Raw genomic sequence first — 16730 nt, 5'->3', positions numbered from 1 at the left:
GGCTCCAATCTGGTCTTCCCGAGCATCCCAGGGTACTTCTTAGACTACAATCTTACCTTTTAGGGTTTCCACATCCTTCGTCAGGGCGATGACCTATCCTGTGATCAGTCTGGAAGAGGAGGCACCCGTCTCACGAACCCGCGCCTTCCCCATGCCCCGAACAACCTTGCCATGACAACGACCGAGCTTCTGATCCAAGATTTCAGTGAGGATCTACAGACCTGCATCCTTGGGTACAGTGACGTTCTTGATCAGGGTCTCCAAGGGAAGCTGCAATGCTACTTCTTGGAGAACAGCAGTGACCTTCTTCACTGTAGTAGCCTGTAACAATAAAGAAAAAAACATTTAATATTTAATTAAAAAATGTAATTAATATTTGAACGATTCATAAATATAAGAATAATAAGGATTACATATACTTACATGCAGCTGCTTAGTGGTCTCATCGTCGGGTCGAACATAAACGTCCTTGAACATGTCTACCTCTGGGAACTTAGAACCCTCCTAAAGAAAAAAAAAACATTAAGAAAATTTATTAATCAATAATAAAATATAAATTGTATAAAATTTAAAAATTAATATACTTTTACCTAATGTTGTGCCTCAACCTTATATAAGAAGGGCATCGAACCGGAATGGTGGAGAAGTGTCTTTGACTCCCGAGCTTTCTTGCCAACAACAGATTTATTCTGCTAAACACACAATATACATGTTAGTGCGACTATTTGAAAGAAATTATTAAAAAAGCTTAAAAAAATAACTAAAACAGTAATAAATTATGATAAAAATATTATGTACATACCACAAATTTTGTGTGCGTAAAATGTTTGCAGAGCCACTCCCAATCCTCCAGCTACTCTAACAACTCGATTGGGCAACCATCTAGGCGAGCAATCTTCATATCATCCCATTTCTTAAAATGCGTGTGGAGTTCGCACTTCCAATGTTTGTACCGGGTTGCTAAGTTCTCCTCTAAGTAGGCGGCGACCTCAGGGGATATGTTCTCAAGATTATAAATGACCTACAAATATGAAAATAGTAAAATAGTAAGAAATTTAATAATATTAAGATAATATTCTTTGGTTTATAAAATTTGTAAACAAAATTAAAAAATTATAAGGCTAAAAATTAATATACTAACTGACAACACATCTCGCACCAGTTTCTTCGTCCTCTCAGGAATTTCTGCCCAAGATTCCCACTGCATAGGACAATGCCACCGAATAACAAAACCACAGCTAGTAGCGATGCCACTATGTTGTTGTGAGCTAGGCGCTCCACGATGTCACAAGTCATATGCAATCTTAATCAATTTGTTGGACAGACGTACGTTGTGTGCCGGCTTCAGCATTCGATTAGGGCCTCTGGTGTTTTTTTTAGCTGCCCAAAATAACTTAATTGGTGAAAACCCTAATCTTAAATTTCTACAGAAAATTCGACAAAACCTCCCCTAATAGTATATCATTTTCCAAAACCTGAAAACAGTAAAATAACAGTAATTCACACCCACAACACATTTTCACAATCATAAAAATAATAGTTTTAAAATGAAAAAATACAACGTAGTGAGGTACCTGGCTGGGAACCCCTACCCTCGACTGTGGATGCCTAGGAAGTGTGATCAGAAGGCTCTGGATGGCAGCGGTGCCAGTGAGGCCGCCATGCACTGAGCGGCTAAACTGACACTGATGACGCCGATGATGCGGGCACTTGGGACGCCCCAAGAGTAACCTCAGTAAGGGGTGTAGGCTCCCCAATCAATTGAGCACTCACGACTGAAGCAGTAAGTGCTGAAAATGCAGGAGGCACAGTGGTCGCACCCCGACGACAAGTGATCAACTGTGACATCTATACAATTTTTGAACCATAAAAATATAACATTAGAAACTAATCATTTCTTGCATTTGAAACTAATCAATTAGTAGCCAAAGTAATATCATATCCTTTCTTGCATTTGTTCACATATATATAAAGCAGTATTGCAAAGGTAGAAATAATACTAATTCAAAAGTAGTTTTAGAGCAGATGGCTCACAAAGAGGATCCGGAGAGGATCCGGATTTGATTTATATATGTGATGTACTCATTGTTCAAAATATACGGAGCAGATGACTCAAAGCACACATGCAGTAGCATTCACGTGTTTCAATAATGAGCAAGGACCAATAATCGAGCCAATTAATTAAGTGCCTTGCTCATACATATCAACAGAACTATCAACTTCTATAGTCAATAGTTAGCGTTTGGAGAGAACTTTTGGGTGTCTGTAGAATTACCAATATTAGAATTATGAAGTGAATCTGTGACTCAGCCGAATGTAATCTAATCCCAAAGCAACTACAAAAGTCTCTCCTAGGCTTAAACAAATAAACGCTAAAACAAAACAAAATAAACGAAAAATTAAGAGCAATTTGGGCAAATGCATATCAAATAAAAAATCAAAGAAATGTTCTTAGCGCTAATCATGAGTCATTATTTTTGTAGATAAATTACAATTTAACATGTGCATAACAATTTTTATTTTTATAACATTAATGAGTATTTGCAAGCTAAGTAAATAGAAAATCACACCTTACATGTAGAAATTAAGTAAACTAATTCAATAATGCTATGTTCAAAAATAAAATAAAATAAAAGTAATGCTCATCAATTAAGGGTGTATCTTCAGTACAGTTAGTAAGACTACAAACATGTTTCCTCCCACACTCTATAAGGGTGCTGAGCACTTTTTCATCCAAAGAGTATCATGTTTGTAGTCAATTCAATTGCCTAGTTAAACTTTACTCTTTCTTTTTGTAAGTTCTGCAACATAAAAAATTACCAAAAACATTATTCAACAGAGATCATGAGAGATCATGTAAAGAAATGCTTTTCGCACACTTTTTTTTTGCACATACGTGATATCTTTTGTCTTCTAATTCTCTTTTAATTATCAATAGATGGACAAATAAACAAAGTACATATATAGAAAGTAGGGACAGTTAATGGGTGCCCATGGATACTCCATATCCTATCATCATCGTCACAAACACAAACGCCACCACTTACCGCCACTGATAACACATATCTATACTTAAATAGTCCTCTATTTAACTAAATGAGTACCCATTAACCATCCTAATAGCATGTAAGAAGTATGCTGAAATCACTTTCCACCGTTCAGAAGGAAAAGACCAATTAAAGTAATAGTTTTAGCTAGGACCAAGGATTGAAATATCGGCCGATACACCGATATATCAGCGGATATATCGATATTTTCAACTGTCGATACCGATACTGGGGGGTAAGGCCATATCTTCCCCTATATCGACAATATATCCCCAATAAGAGCGATATCTCTGATATTTTGCCGATATTTTCGATATTTCCCGATACCTATAACAAAACCCAAAAAAATTCAAGAGTTTTGAAGCAAATTGAAGCCCAAAAGATTTTTTGGAGATATGTGGGCAGTGATTAGATATGTGTGAAGGCTTTTGGCAATATCCAATTCAAAAGATTTTTTTGGAGCATCCATTAATTATTACTATAAAGAATCTATGCACAATGAATTGAGGGGACATACGTGTCTTATCTGAAGAGAAAGAAATACACAAATCCAAATATTAAATTTCTAGTCAAATATATCTTTAATACTCGCAAGAAAATGATGCACATATGTCTGAGCTTCTTGTGGAACTCTTTATCATTTACCATTTGTTTTGTTTTTTGGTTGTTTCTTTTTCACTTTTTGAAGTCAGGCAATTGGCAATATGCAATGCACTGCCCATATACCTCCAAAAAAATCTGACTACCTTTATTTCCATCAAAGCCAGAGAATCATCCAAATGGAATGCATAAAATAAAGTCTACAAAGCCCATATACCATTGTCCCCTAACCCCCAAAACTTCCCATTGTTATCATGAGAGAAGCCCTCTTTAAATCAGAGGTTGTTTTACTTTTTTTGGGGCACCAAATCTTCACTTCTCTTCTTTCTCTGCGAGCTTTTCAATTTTTATTTAGTTTGTGAGCTTCTTTCCTTGTTTGCAAGTTCTCTTTGACTGCTGTTTTAGGTATGTGGCTCTCCCTCATGGTCTGTATTATTTTTGTGATAGATTTGATATTGTAAGTTAATTTAATATATTTAAGTGTGATAGATTAAAAATGGCAAGTAGTAGTAGATCGAGTGGAGCTAGTGTGCTAGGTGGTCTTGATGTGGCATGAAAATATGCTCGTCCAATAAAAGGCAATAAGCATGGCACAATATGCACATTTTGTGAATCCACATTTCAAAGTGGTGAAATTACATGGTTAAAGTATCATTTGGCCGGATTTGATCCACATAAGAGTGTAAAGAAGTGCAAAGAAGTATCACCGGATATTAAGAAGGAGGTAATTGCATGGATAAAGGATAAAGAGTCTAGCAAACAACATAAGAAATCTGTTGAAGAAAACATAAGATCTACAGCAAGAGGGGGATACATGGGCAATAAAAGTAGCAATCCTGTTGATGATGATGATGAGGATGGATATGCATATCCTCCAAACATGCACCCTACGGAGAAAGAAGATTACCTTGCTGCCATTCGAGCGTCGAAGGAAGAAGAATGGTTTAGACAAGGAGGAGTTTACGGAATGGGAAGCAAACAATTTGCAAGGGGAGCAAGTGGTAGTAGTCAACCGTAATACCATCGCACTCAAAGCCTTCAAAACCCACTCCAGTCTCTTCCGGTACCAATGCCACACAAGAACACTAGAGCAAAACAAAGAACAATCAAAGGCATGATTAGAAACTCAGCAGAGGTACTTGGAAGATACTGTAGCAAATTCTTCATACTTGAGAATGTGGCTCCTCAAAAAGCAAGTTCCCCTCATTTCAAGAACATGATTGTTGCAGCCTAACAAGCAGGTTTTGCTTTATTCCTTATGACTTTCCTTTCTTGAACTTAAATATTCTAAACACACAAATTGCTAATATGAGTTCAATTATATTAGGTCAAGGTGTAGCCACACCATCGCCGTATGAAATAAAGCATAAGTACTTAAATATGGAACACACAGACATGCAAGCCTATGTGGAAAAGGCAAAGGAAGATTGGGGCGTGTATGGATGCACCATCATGAGTGGTGGATGGACTGGGCCGATGAGGTTGTCCATAATAAATTTCATGGTCTACTCAAACGGGAAAACAATTTTTTTGAAATCAATGGATGCTTCAAATAAAACCAAGGATGCAAAGTACATCGCCAAATTGTTGAAGGATGTCATAAAAGAGGTTGGGCCATCGAATGTTGTTCATATTGTCACCGACAATGGTTCAGCCTTTGTTAAGGCTGGAGAGATAATGATGGAGCGGTATCCAATTTATTGGACTCCTTGTGTTGCACATTGCATTGATCTAATATTTGAAGATATTGGGAAGCAAGAGTCGGTGGCTAATGTCATAAATAAAGCTAGGAAATTAACCAACTACATTTACAATCATGGTTGGCTATTGGCTCAGATGAGGATATTCTATCAAGGAGATTTTGTCCGACCTAGTGCAACTCGGTTTACGACAAACTACACCATCAATAACATCTTAAATAAGAAAGCTGGGATGAGGCAACTTTTTACAAGTGAGGAATGGTATAATAGTCGATTTAGTGAATCAGAAGAAGGGAAGAGAATTGAAAGTCGAGTCCTTGATCATAGATTTTGGGATGCCATGGAAGGAGTGCAATCCATCTATGAGCCTTTGTATAGCATCCTGCAAATTGTTGACACAGAGGTAGTTCCTACAATGCGTATCTTATATGATATGTTTCACATAATGAAAGAGAAGATTTCTAAGTTTAAGGATTTAAGGAAAAAAATGGATTCTCAAAATCTTCAATCACAGATGGGATGTCACATTATCTCGTCCATTACATCAAGCTGGTATGTTTTAATCTCTTAGTAAAAATGCGCATGAATTTTTAAATTTATACAACGGGCATTAACTAATCTTCATATTTGTAGCCCACTACTTGAACCCTAGATATCAATATGAAACAGGGGTTGGCCACAATAAAGAGCCTTTCAAGACTCTAACGCGTATTTGAAAGGTTAAATCCAACTAGGGATAGAGGTTTGCAAGCATTTGGGGCCGAGGTGAGTGAACACAAAACAATGTCTTCCTCATTAAGTTTAGTTTTATGCATACTGAAAACAAAACATTGTGAATCCAAATGATAAATTTTAGAGACTGTAGAAAGACATTTCGCATTTAGATGGCTGTCAAATCAAGAAAATCGATCCCCCCAGCATAATGGTTGAATCTTCATGGTGATTCTGCCTCGAACTTGCAAAAAATTGCTATGCGTATATTGTCACAAACAACATCATCATCGGCATGTGAGTGAAATTGAAGTACATTTACACAAAACAAAGGAACCGTCTCGCATATACTAGGCTGGAAAAGATTGTCTTTTGCTATTATAATATGAAACTTAAGCTACGTGATGAAGAGGCCAAAATGAACAAGGTTGCAGAAAATGACTACATAGACCTTCTTGACATTGCAGTGCAACCATCTGATGATGATAATAATCCAATTCAACAATGGATTATGACAGCTCACTTGGATGATGAACAAGGCAACCATGATGCCGTTATAGCACAACATGTTGCCCAAGAAGGAGTTGATATTGATAGAGTCATATCCGAAGATGTTAGGAGTGGAGATACTTCATCATTTGAAAGGGAAATGCTTGGCACTCGGCAAGGTCAAAGATGTCCCTTGAGAGACGATGCCAGTACTAGTAGAAATGAAAGTTCATCCAAATCGTCAGATAATGATGGAGGAAGTAATGCTGGATCAGGAGGTAATGAAGAAGGAAGACAATATAGCCCATTTACTATTGAAGCTGATTTTATTCATGCCACCCAAGATAAGGATCATGGATGCAGAGAAGCTGGACCAGGCATTGGCGCAATTGGGAAACTATACTCAAGGAAAAGAAGCCAACCAATCAATCCATCTGAAGATGACATGGCGATCAGTTTTGGATCTATGAGCATAGGAACTAGACCTAGTACTAACTCAAATGAATCTTATGATGGCTATAGGTATGTCATGTTTGATTATAGTGGAACTAGTTATGGAGCTCAAGATGATGAAACAGACTATGAACCTACTAGTTGGGTTAATCCTAACTATCCCATGTATGGAAGGACAGTAGGGAGCTCAAGAGAGACATATGTGCACCATGTTCAAACATGGCTTACAAACTGCTTGGGTTACATGACTTGGTATGACTATTGTATGAATCTAGATGGTTATTCTTCATTGTTTGAACCTCATAGGAGCTCTTCATTTATGTAGTTGGACACTTATCTAGATTGTAATCTAATGTTTAAACAAACTATGGATTTATGCATGGTTTATTCATTCTAATAAACATTTTATTAGAAAACTTTTCGTTAACGTACATTACATACGACTTATATTTCATTATATGTATATCTTATTATTAGTAAATTTTGAGTTTTATTTGTTCAATACATTCATTGATAATGTACATAACATCTATGAAAGTTTTAGACCAAAATTATGTGTTTCAATGCCTATATCTATCATTTTTGTTGATTTTTTCCCGATACCTAAAACAATAATGATATATCTCCCGAAATATCAGTAAATTAGAGGCCCGATATTATCTGCACGGCCGATATTTTAATCCTTGGCTAGGACCATATCATTTTCTAGGACCAAAAGAGGAGGACCATATTTCATCTTTTGCATGCTCAAATCACAGAGGGTGAAACTAAAAATGAAAGCTATTTCACCAGGTGCATGCATAGCTCAGTTTCAAAACTAATCCTTTCTTGCATTTGAAACTAATCAATTAGCAGCCAAAGTAATATCATATCCTTTCTTGCATTTGAAATTAATCAATTAGCAGCCAAAACTAATCCCATAAATTTTATAGCAACCTATTTCGAAAATTTCATAATATCAACAAAGGTCCAAACATGATTTGAACCCTAAATTCATAATATATGCAGAGAAGATAACGTCACCATGAAATTTTAGATACAGTGCAAGAACCCTAAATTTTAGGAGCAACAAAATCATTAATTTGAAGCTTGACTACATGTGCAACAAAGGTCCAAAACATGAGACAACTAGTGTCCATGCTAGGGCTCCATGCTTTACTATATTTAGTCTTTAATCAGGGCTTAACCATAACTAGTAAAACATACGACATTTTGTGTTACAGATTGTATACAATTATGTGTCTGTTCATCTTATCAAATGCCTAATCAAGTGATTTTATACAACTATTCATGGTGCATAACTATGGGAGCAATTCACCTAACAACACATCTGCTGGATAGTTTGGTTTATTGGGAGCATTAACTAAAGTTGTGAAACCTAGTTAGAAACTTAGGTTCTGAGTGCTCATATAGCTCATTCAAAAGAATTGGGGTTTAACTCCATAACCATGTCCATTTTCGCTTTTGGGAAACGAATCACTAACTGAGCAATCTAATTGAAATCTGAATTCCGATTTTGATGTACCAAGTGTTTTTCTAATTGAAATCTAATTACACAAACTAAAATTGAAATCCGAACCATCCCAGAAGCCCCCCCCCCCCCCCCCCCCCCAAAAAAAAACCACCCCAACTCACTCATCCCAGAAACCCCCCAAAACCACCCCAACTCACTCATATTACCAAATCCTAGCCAACTTTACCAAATCCCAACTCACTCAGATTACCAAAACCACGCCCAAGTGTTTTTCTAATTGAAATCTAATTACACGAGGTACATCAGAATTTGAAAAGCATCGACCCAAGGCATGATTGCCGCTAAGCTGCAATGTTCGACAGCATACAAGTACAAAGAATTGAATGATTTTAGCTTACTGATTATATTTAGACCTAATATTTGCATAGAAACTTAAATTAACAACAAATTCCTGCAACACTCACCAAATAAAACCCTAATTATCATATGGTGAACGATTAAAGCAAAAAGCAAAACATTGAGAGAGAGAGAGAGAGAGAGAGAAAGAGAGATGTGAATGGACCTTTGGAATTGAGGAAACGGCAAGGAGTAGATGGGTGGGTAGTGGCTGCTGTCTTCCTTCGTCTTTGTCTTCGTCTAATGGAGTGGGAGAGAAGAGTGAGACAGAGTGATAGAGGGGGGTGAGATGCGTGAGAGGGAAGAGACAAGAGAGAGACCGAGTGGCAGATAGGTGGGTAGTGTCTGGACTTTTTTCCAATTGCACCCATATTTGTCCAATTAAAAAAAGTAATTTGGGAAAACTAAAAAACATGGCCTATTTTTTTTAATTGCACCGTAAAAATTTTAACAATTGCGCGACGCATGCATACATTATGACGTCGCGTTATTGGTTTTTACGCAACGATCCCATTGTGGCATCGCACAAGTTATATTTAAAAAAAAAAATTATTATAAAATTTATTAAAAATGTGTACTCCCTTCAAATTTTTTTTTTTTTTTTAACATAAAACTCACAATAATATATTTTTCTAACAAAAACCCGATTCAAACTATAATAATAAATTTAAAGCTACTTAATAAATATATGTACCATTCAATTTTTTAAGTGTTATACGTACAGAATAAATAAATTTAAAGCTACTTAATATATATATATATATATATATATATATATATATTATTCAACTTGATAGGATACACATTCTACGGAACTAGTTTCAATGATCCAACTGTCAAACTTGTTTGTATATACTTCGAGATCGCATTCGCAAAAAATGAAAATTCAGAGATCAAGTAACAGGACGAAAAATTTCGACGGTTATAAACGAAAAATCACGATTTAATTGTTATTTTAACTCCGATTTTGATGATTTTTTACAGCTACACTCCTTGACCCTTTATGAATACAATGAATGACCTCGATCTTCAATTTAAAATATTTACACTAGTGGATACCACAAAATCTTATGTTATACTTAATGAAAGTATAAATAAACTCTTAAGTGTTTGTTGAATCTATTGTTTTGATGGGATATGCATTCTACGAAACTATTTTCAACAATCCAACAATCAAATTCGTTTGTATATACTTCGAGATCACATACGCCAAAAATCGCAAAACAAAAAAACATTCAGAGATTAAGTAACGAGACAAAACTTTTCGACAGTTATAAATGAAAAATCACGATTTAACGGTTATTTTAACTCCGATTTTGATGATTTTTTACAGCTACACTCCTTGACTCTATATGAATACAATGAATAAACTCGATCTTCAATTTAAAATATTTACACTAGTGGATACCACAAAATCTTATGTTATACTTAATGAAAGTATAAATAAACTCTTAAGTGTTTGTTGAATCTATTGTTTGGATGGGATACACATTCTACAAAACTAGTTTCAACGATCCAACCTTCAAACTTATTTGTATATACTTCGAGATCAAATACGCCAAAAATCGCAAAAAAATAAACATTAAGAGATCAAGTAAAGGGACAAAACTTTCGACGGTTATAAACGAAAAATTACAATTTAACGGTTATTTTAACTCTGATTTTGATGTTTTTTTACAGCTACACTCCTTGACCCTATATGAATACAATGAATGAACTCTATCTTTAATTTAAAATATTTACACTAGTGGCTACAACAAAATCTTATGTTATACATAATGAAAGTATAAATAAACTCCAAGTGTTTTCTGAATTTATTGTTTTGACAGTGTTGCATATATTGTTTAGCGCAAAACATTACTGCTTCTAGAAAATTGCACGACGGAACAACCACGTATCGCAAAGGCTCTTTGCGCAACAGAGATTTATAACATCGCGCAAACGGTGGTTGCGCGTCACCCTTGTCCATTGCGCAAAAACCCTTTGCGCAATGTGGTTACTCTATCGTACAAACACCCTTTGCATGACGCATTGGTCGGTACATCATGCAAAAACCATTTTTGAGACACATTCGGTCCGTCGTGCAATTTTCTGGTGCCAAACTAAAATTTTACCGCAATTTTTTGTCACAATAATATATTTTGCTAACAAAAACCCGATCCGAACTACAATTATAAATTTAAGGCTACTTGATAAATATATATACCATTCAATCTCTTAAGTGTTATACGTACAAAATAAATAAATTAAAAGCTACTTAATAAATATATATATACCATTCAATTTTACAAGTTTATATTAATCCTAATCCGAACTACAATAATAACTATCGCTATCCTCACTACTATCATTTTCGGATTCCCATCCATCCTCATCTTCGTTTGCCTCTTCTGGTGCATTGTATCGCGGTAGATCACCAAGGTCAATTGAAGTTGCCTCTATTGTATCATGCAAAACTGTTTAGTGCAATGAAGGTGCACCTTCGTTGCGCAATGTTGGAAAAAAAGCGGTAAAACCCATGGTTTGGTGCAAGAAAATTTCACGATCGACCACCTGTGTCACACAAATAGTCTTTGATCAACGGTGAACGAAAACATTGCGCAAAGGCTATTTGCACGATGTGGTTGGTCTGTCGCACAATTTTCTAGCGCCAAACCAAGGGTTTTACCACTTTTTTCCCAACATTGTGTACAACTTCATTGAACTAAACCATTTTGTGCGACGGAATGCTTCGTTGCTCAAAGTCTCATGGTGAAAAAAGGTTTTGCATGACGGAATGCGTCGTCACACAAAATGTCCTTGCGTGACGCTTAATTGTCAATGTTGCGTAAAATGTCCTTGCGGAACGTAATTTGCTCCGTCGCACAAGTTTTCATTGCTCAAATGTGTTTTTGTACTAGTGTTTTGTGCGTTTGGCCAATGCAACTATGTATAGTCAATATTTATTATATTTGATTTCGTTTTTTTCTTGTATGTTTAATTCAAATTCATAAAATTGTATGCAATTCCAAGCGCAAAGCACAGGAGATTAATTTTGAATTACTATTTTTCATTGGAAATTTTAGTTGTGTTGGATATATGTTCTTAATTGCAACAGCAATGGCCTAACACTAGAATCCTCCAAAGATTTTTCGTGTTTGTATGTGTCATGTTATTCAGTTATTGTGTGTGTCTTTTGCCGAATTAGTTTTCAACATAATGCTAGGATATTAAACAACCCTCAATTGGCTGGATGTATATCCCGGTGTAGTACAAAAAATAAAACAACTTTTCTTGTAGGAGAAAAAGATATAATTACACCACCTTGCTTGTGATTTTGAAGTTTTATCGGATAAATTTCTCTAGGTTTGGAAACTCAAAAATGAATTTCAGTCCTAAATTTCAGAATTCTCACATATATATCTCTTTCAGTTTTCTAAAATTTCAAATCTTAGAAATTTAGCAAAGGTGGCAAATCAACCCATTGGGTTATTCATAGGCACCCGTTAAGACTATTTTAATTTGATATGATCATATTATAAAGGTGAGATTGATAGTAATGATGATGGTGTGAAGTGAAACCAAATTACCCATTAACAACCCAATTGAAGCACCATTCTGGGAGGAAGAGATCGGAAACCACGTGCCTTATAAGCGACTTTTCTGGGAAAATGTTATGGTCGTTTGCTTCAATGAGGGTTCATACGTATTTTATGTGAATTCCAAGTGATATTAAAGCTGTATCATGCTTGTTTTGTTTGCTTATCAAGTTATCACTTGACAAACAATGGCCTGATAAAGATTAGCGCATGAATAGAGGGAGACTTTTGACTGGGCGCCACTTTTTATTGCTTCTGATCTGAATTAATGCATCTTTGTATATGCTGCTTATGCTGATGTTTTTCCATAAATATCTATAAAACAAATTATTATTTCAAAGATAATAGAGTCTTTACTACTCCAAAGATTGGTTAAGTAAGTTGGCAGTTATGAAAATTGGATGTAATTTTGATAAAAACTTAAATTTTGGGATTGAGGAAGTATAAGTATTTTGGGATTGATAGGATTGAAAAGATTTTCTCTCCCTTCTTATTAGTTGAATTTTTTTTTATTTTTTTTATTTTTTTTTTTGTCAAATATAAGCTAGGTTATGACAATAAGAAATAAGCATAGAACCTCAAAAACTAATAGAAAACTATGGAGATTTAAATGAAAGGTGCCTTGCCATTTAGTACTTGTAAGTGAGAGGTTTTAAGTTTAATTCTTGCCAAAAATGAAGTTGAACCAGACTCATTGTAAGGTTTAGCCAACTCTTCCAATCCCTTAGTTTATATACTATCGTTTGTTAAAAAAAAAAAAAAAAAAATGAAAGGTGCCTCAGTTTTAAGACATTGGTTAGGGATGTGGGCGGGGTAAATTACTTTTGAAATTATATACGTAAACACTAAAATTAAATCACATATTAGCTGACAATATCTTGTATAGAAAGGAAATAACAAAACCACATGCATGGACCCCAAAGGGATTCCATATTATAACAATCCATATGATATTCAAGTAGCAAACTTTACAGTTGTCTCCATATGTGGACTGTAATTAGCAATACATCTCTAAAAACAAAAAATATGTAAATATATAATATAAAAATTATTGATTTAAAGTCTGAGCTCGTAAAATAAGTTCTTATATAAAGTTATGACATCGATTATTACATTCAAAGAAAGCACTCGAGGACAGTATAATTGATAAGAAAAGAAAACTATATATATATCCGTGTATATAATTAATTGAGAACCACCAATTTTGTTTTTATTTATTTATTTTTTTTTATTTTTATTGTGGTTTTTATTGCATAATCAAATCAAATTACGAACCTCAGGAGTATTAACGAATCACCTTAATCACGCATAATTGCAAAGACCATATACACAGTACTGCCCAAACTTGCAGGGACTGTTGCACTGGCCACAATGCCTCTTGTCATAATTCGTGTTCACGCACTCTCCTCTACAGCACGATTCAGTGTACTTGCACTTCTTGTTGCATGCACCACAGTTATTCTTGTCCTCGGACAAGTCCAGGCACTTGTTGTTGCAACACGTTGAGTTCTTATATCCCGGCGGCGTGTAGGCACATACCTCATTGTCTTTGTGGCAATGGTCAGCTGCTCTAGGGTTTTTGTCAACCAGATCATTTTCAGCTAGGAAACGACTCACCCTCTTGGAAGGTAGTAGCAAGGTGTTTTCATCGACCTCCGGTTGCTGTTTCCACGAGTCGGTGAAAGGGGTTTTTCCTTCTTGCTCTTCTTCTCCATAACCGACCCTTTTCACGGTCATGAGAGTGATAGACAAAGCCATGGTTGTTGCTATGACCAATATTATCTTGATGACCTCCATGGCTTTGTCTCTTTCTTTTTGTTTGTGTGTTTTTTGGGTGGGGGGGGGGGGGGGGATTGTAGTTTCTGAGTTGTGTTTGATTTGATGGTGGGTTGGAAGACTTAGGGCTTATAGTACCTGGCCAGGGAGGGGTTGACGCGGGAAAGGTGGAAAAAGCTTGTGGTTATGTCATCCAAAGAGTGTGGTCGAATTCTAGGCTCTAGGGCATAGTATATTAGTATTACTTCTTAAAAACTTAAATGATTTGGGCACTCAAACCATCCACATTCCAACCGCACTCTTCATCTTGAAGGACCACGTTGCATGCAAAATTAAATGCATGCATTAGGCAATGTACTTACGTATTTTGTATTTGATCGTACTTAATATTAATGTGATAGATGATCAGTGTTTTATTCAGAATTGAACTGTAACCAGTGAATCTATATATATGCCGCATAACAAAAGTTTTTCGTTCAAGTTAGTGCGGTTCAAGGTTATTATGGGACCATAAAATATTTTGATAATGGAAACACGCCACGCATACAACTTATCAGATATGTACTTAGCCCTTGATGAAATATCCAGAAAGTTAGTCAAACCCTGGCTAGTCCCTGGCCCAATTCATCGCAAACGGTCTAAGTCGATCGTCACACAACCTGCTCTTACCTGAGTTTGCCTATCAGTCTCTTAACATGGTAAGATTCTCCGAAGCATATTTTAGGAATCTCATAAGAATATTCCTTCATCGATATGCAAACTAGGTAACACTCTGCTAATAGGTTTAACAAACCTGGATGCTAGAGTTAACTCCTTAGTCCTCTATACATAACCAAGATCAACCATTTTATTTCAGTAATCAAGAATTCGCACAACTCATTACTTCTTACACTCTTTTTAACTTAGCCATCAGAAACTAGTCTTAGTTTGCTGCTTTTCATTGTGGGTGTAAATTTCGTCAATTCAACTTGCTCCCGCAGATGATATCGGTCTATGCTCTAGCATTTCTTTTTCACTTATATCTCTAGTTGTGATCACACTGCGAATGCCACACCCCCATGAAAGTCAAAGGGCAGCTATGAAAATTCACTAATGTGCGGCCACAAGTGAGCCGACATGAAGAAATTTAGGCATGCTGTGAGGGGAAGCAAAGGAGATAGGCCATTAATGAAATGTTATAACACAACGAAGCAATAGAGGTCGTCTAAGTGTTATGCTGTGACGTGTCCTTTCGAACTATAACTTTAGCTCTAAGAACGTCTGCGTACATGTACAGCTTATTATTATTAATTATTAATCAAAAAATTAAACATGTGTTAATGCAAATGCAATTATTCAAGTTAATTAGCTCTCAAGGCTTAATATTTCTACCCGCGTTTATTGTGTAATACGTCATTATAATGCAGAGGCGTACCAAATCAATGACCACCAAATACGTCTTATGGTTTGACATAATTTTTTTCATATACTGTATTGTTTGCATTTTTTAAAATTATGTGTTGTAATTGCTGTCAACGAGTTCATCGTGGTTGTTTGAGTTATTCATGAATCTATTCTGGTTTACAAGGAAGAATTGTGTAATATTCCTAGCTAGTAGCTGGATGGCTTGCTGGCAAAGCGATCGGCTGAGAAAGAGGAGAGTAACTTGAATGGAATATGTTCACCGTCATGTATCATCATGATTCAATACTGTAATGTCATATGATAGAGACTTATATATGATATTCTTTTATTGGACTGAGATGTCATAATGACAATAAATTTGTTGCATGCATATGTAAGTCATTTTCGAGGAATAGACAAGCTCCAACTAATACCATTTTCTAACACTACAAAACTAACCTAGGGAGCTACTTGATGGGCGTGGAATGCATATTACATAAAAATTACATAAGAAATTAAATAAATTAAAATATTGATGTGGGTGGAATGCATATAAATAAATAAAAATATTGTTACCTCATCCGCTAAACTTGTCCCACTACGCAGATTACCAGAAGCATGAGAGAGGGCGTTTTTCCAACAAGTAAAGGATGCGTTGAGTTTTTTCCAACGACCTTGAAGACCTTGACTAGATCTGGCATCTTTTCCATGTACATCGCAAAACGATTTCGTAATTTTACTCCACATTTCTCGCTTATCCATCTCATTACCCGTAATCGGGTCATGAGTAGTGCGAACCCAACATTCACACAATGTAACATCTTCACTGAGCTTCCACGAAGTCATTTTTTTTCTCTCAAAGTGTACAAAATATTCAAATGTAGAAAGTGTAGAAAGTGTAGAAAATATTGAAATGTGGTGTAAGGTGGAAGATGAGGGTTAGGTATTTATAGAAAAAAAAAATTAATTTTTTAAAATTTTTCTGTATTTTTTAAAAAAATTTTGACAATTTTTAATTAATTTTTAATAAATTTTAATGTTGTAATTAATCTGGACCGTTGGATTTGAAAAATAATCAAATCCAACAGCCAACACGTTGCCACGTGGCCAACGGTCAAATTTT

The 16730-nt window shown here is 35.5% G+C and overlaps 1 protein-coding gene and 1 long non-coding RNA gene across 3 annotated transcripts; both read right to left on the bottom strand.

Annotated features, from left to right (window-relative positions):
- Positions 1-422: 422 nt before the first annotated feature.
- LOC148697839 (uncharacterized) lies at positions 423-9210 on the bottom strand. 2 transcript variants are annotated; one of them, XR_015960588.1, is made up of 5 exons: positions 9037-9210; positions 1160-4732; positions 803-1021; positions 591-692; positions 423-504 (listed from the first exon to the last, which is right to left on the bottom strand). It is a non-coding gene; the product is annotated as an uncharacterized LOC148697839 (long non-coding RNA). The 2 variants fall into 2 exon arrangements; XR_015960587.1 differs by having other exon boundaries at positions 591-689.
- A 4226-nt stretch (positions 9211-13436) lies between these two features.
- Positions 13437-14282, bottom strand: LOC137714928 (uncharacterized). The gene has a single exon (XM_068454089.2). It carries the CDS (start codon positions 14243-14245, stop codon positions 13751-13753), a length of 495 nt encoding a protein of 164 aa, XP_068310190.2. The 5' UTR covers positions 14246-14282; the 3' UTR covers positions 13437-13750.
- Between the last annotated feature and the right edge of the window lie 2448 nt (positions 14283-16730).

Source organism: Pyrus communis, chromosome 3 (genome assembly GCF_041283825.1).
Source record: "Pyrus communis isolate YQ-2024b chromosome 3, ASM4128382v1, whole genome shotgun sequence".
NCBI classification, from domain to species: Eukaryota; Viridiplantae; Streptophyta; class Magnoliopsida; order Rosales; family Rosaceae; genus Pyrus; species Pyrus communis.
The sequence above is the reverse complement of the archived record's forward strand: the minus strand, read 5'-3'. Positions and strand labels throughout refer to the sequence as shown.

Bases quoted from the DNA above. Each gene is read 5' to 3' on its own strand.
- LOC137714928 (XM_068454089.2), bottom strand. From the start codon at position 14,245: ATGGAGGTCATCAAGATAATATTGGTCATAGCAACAACCATGGCTTTG.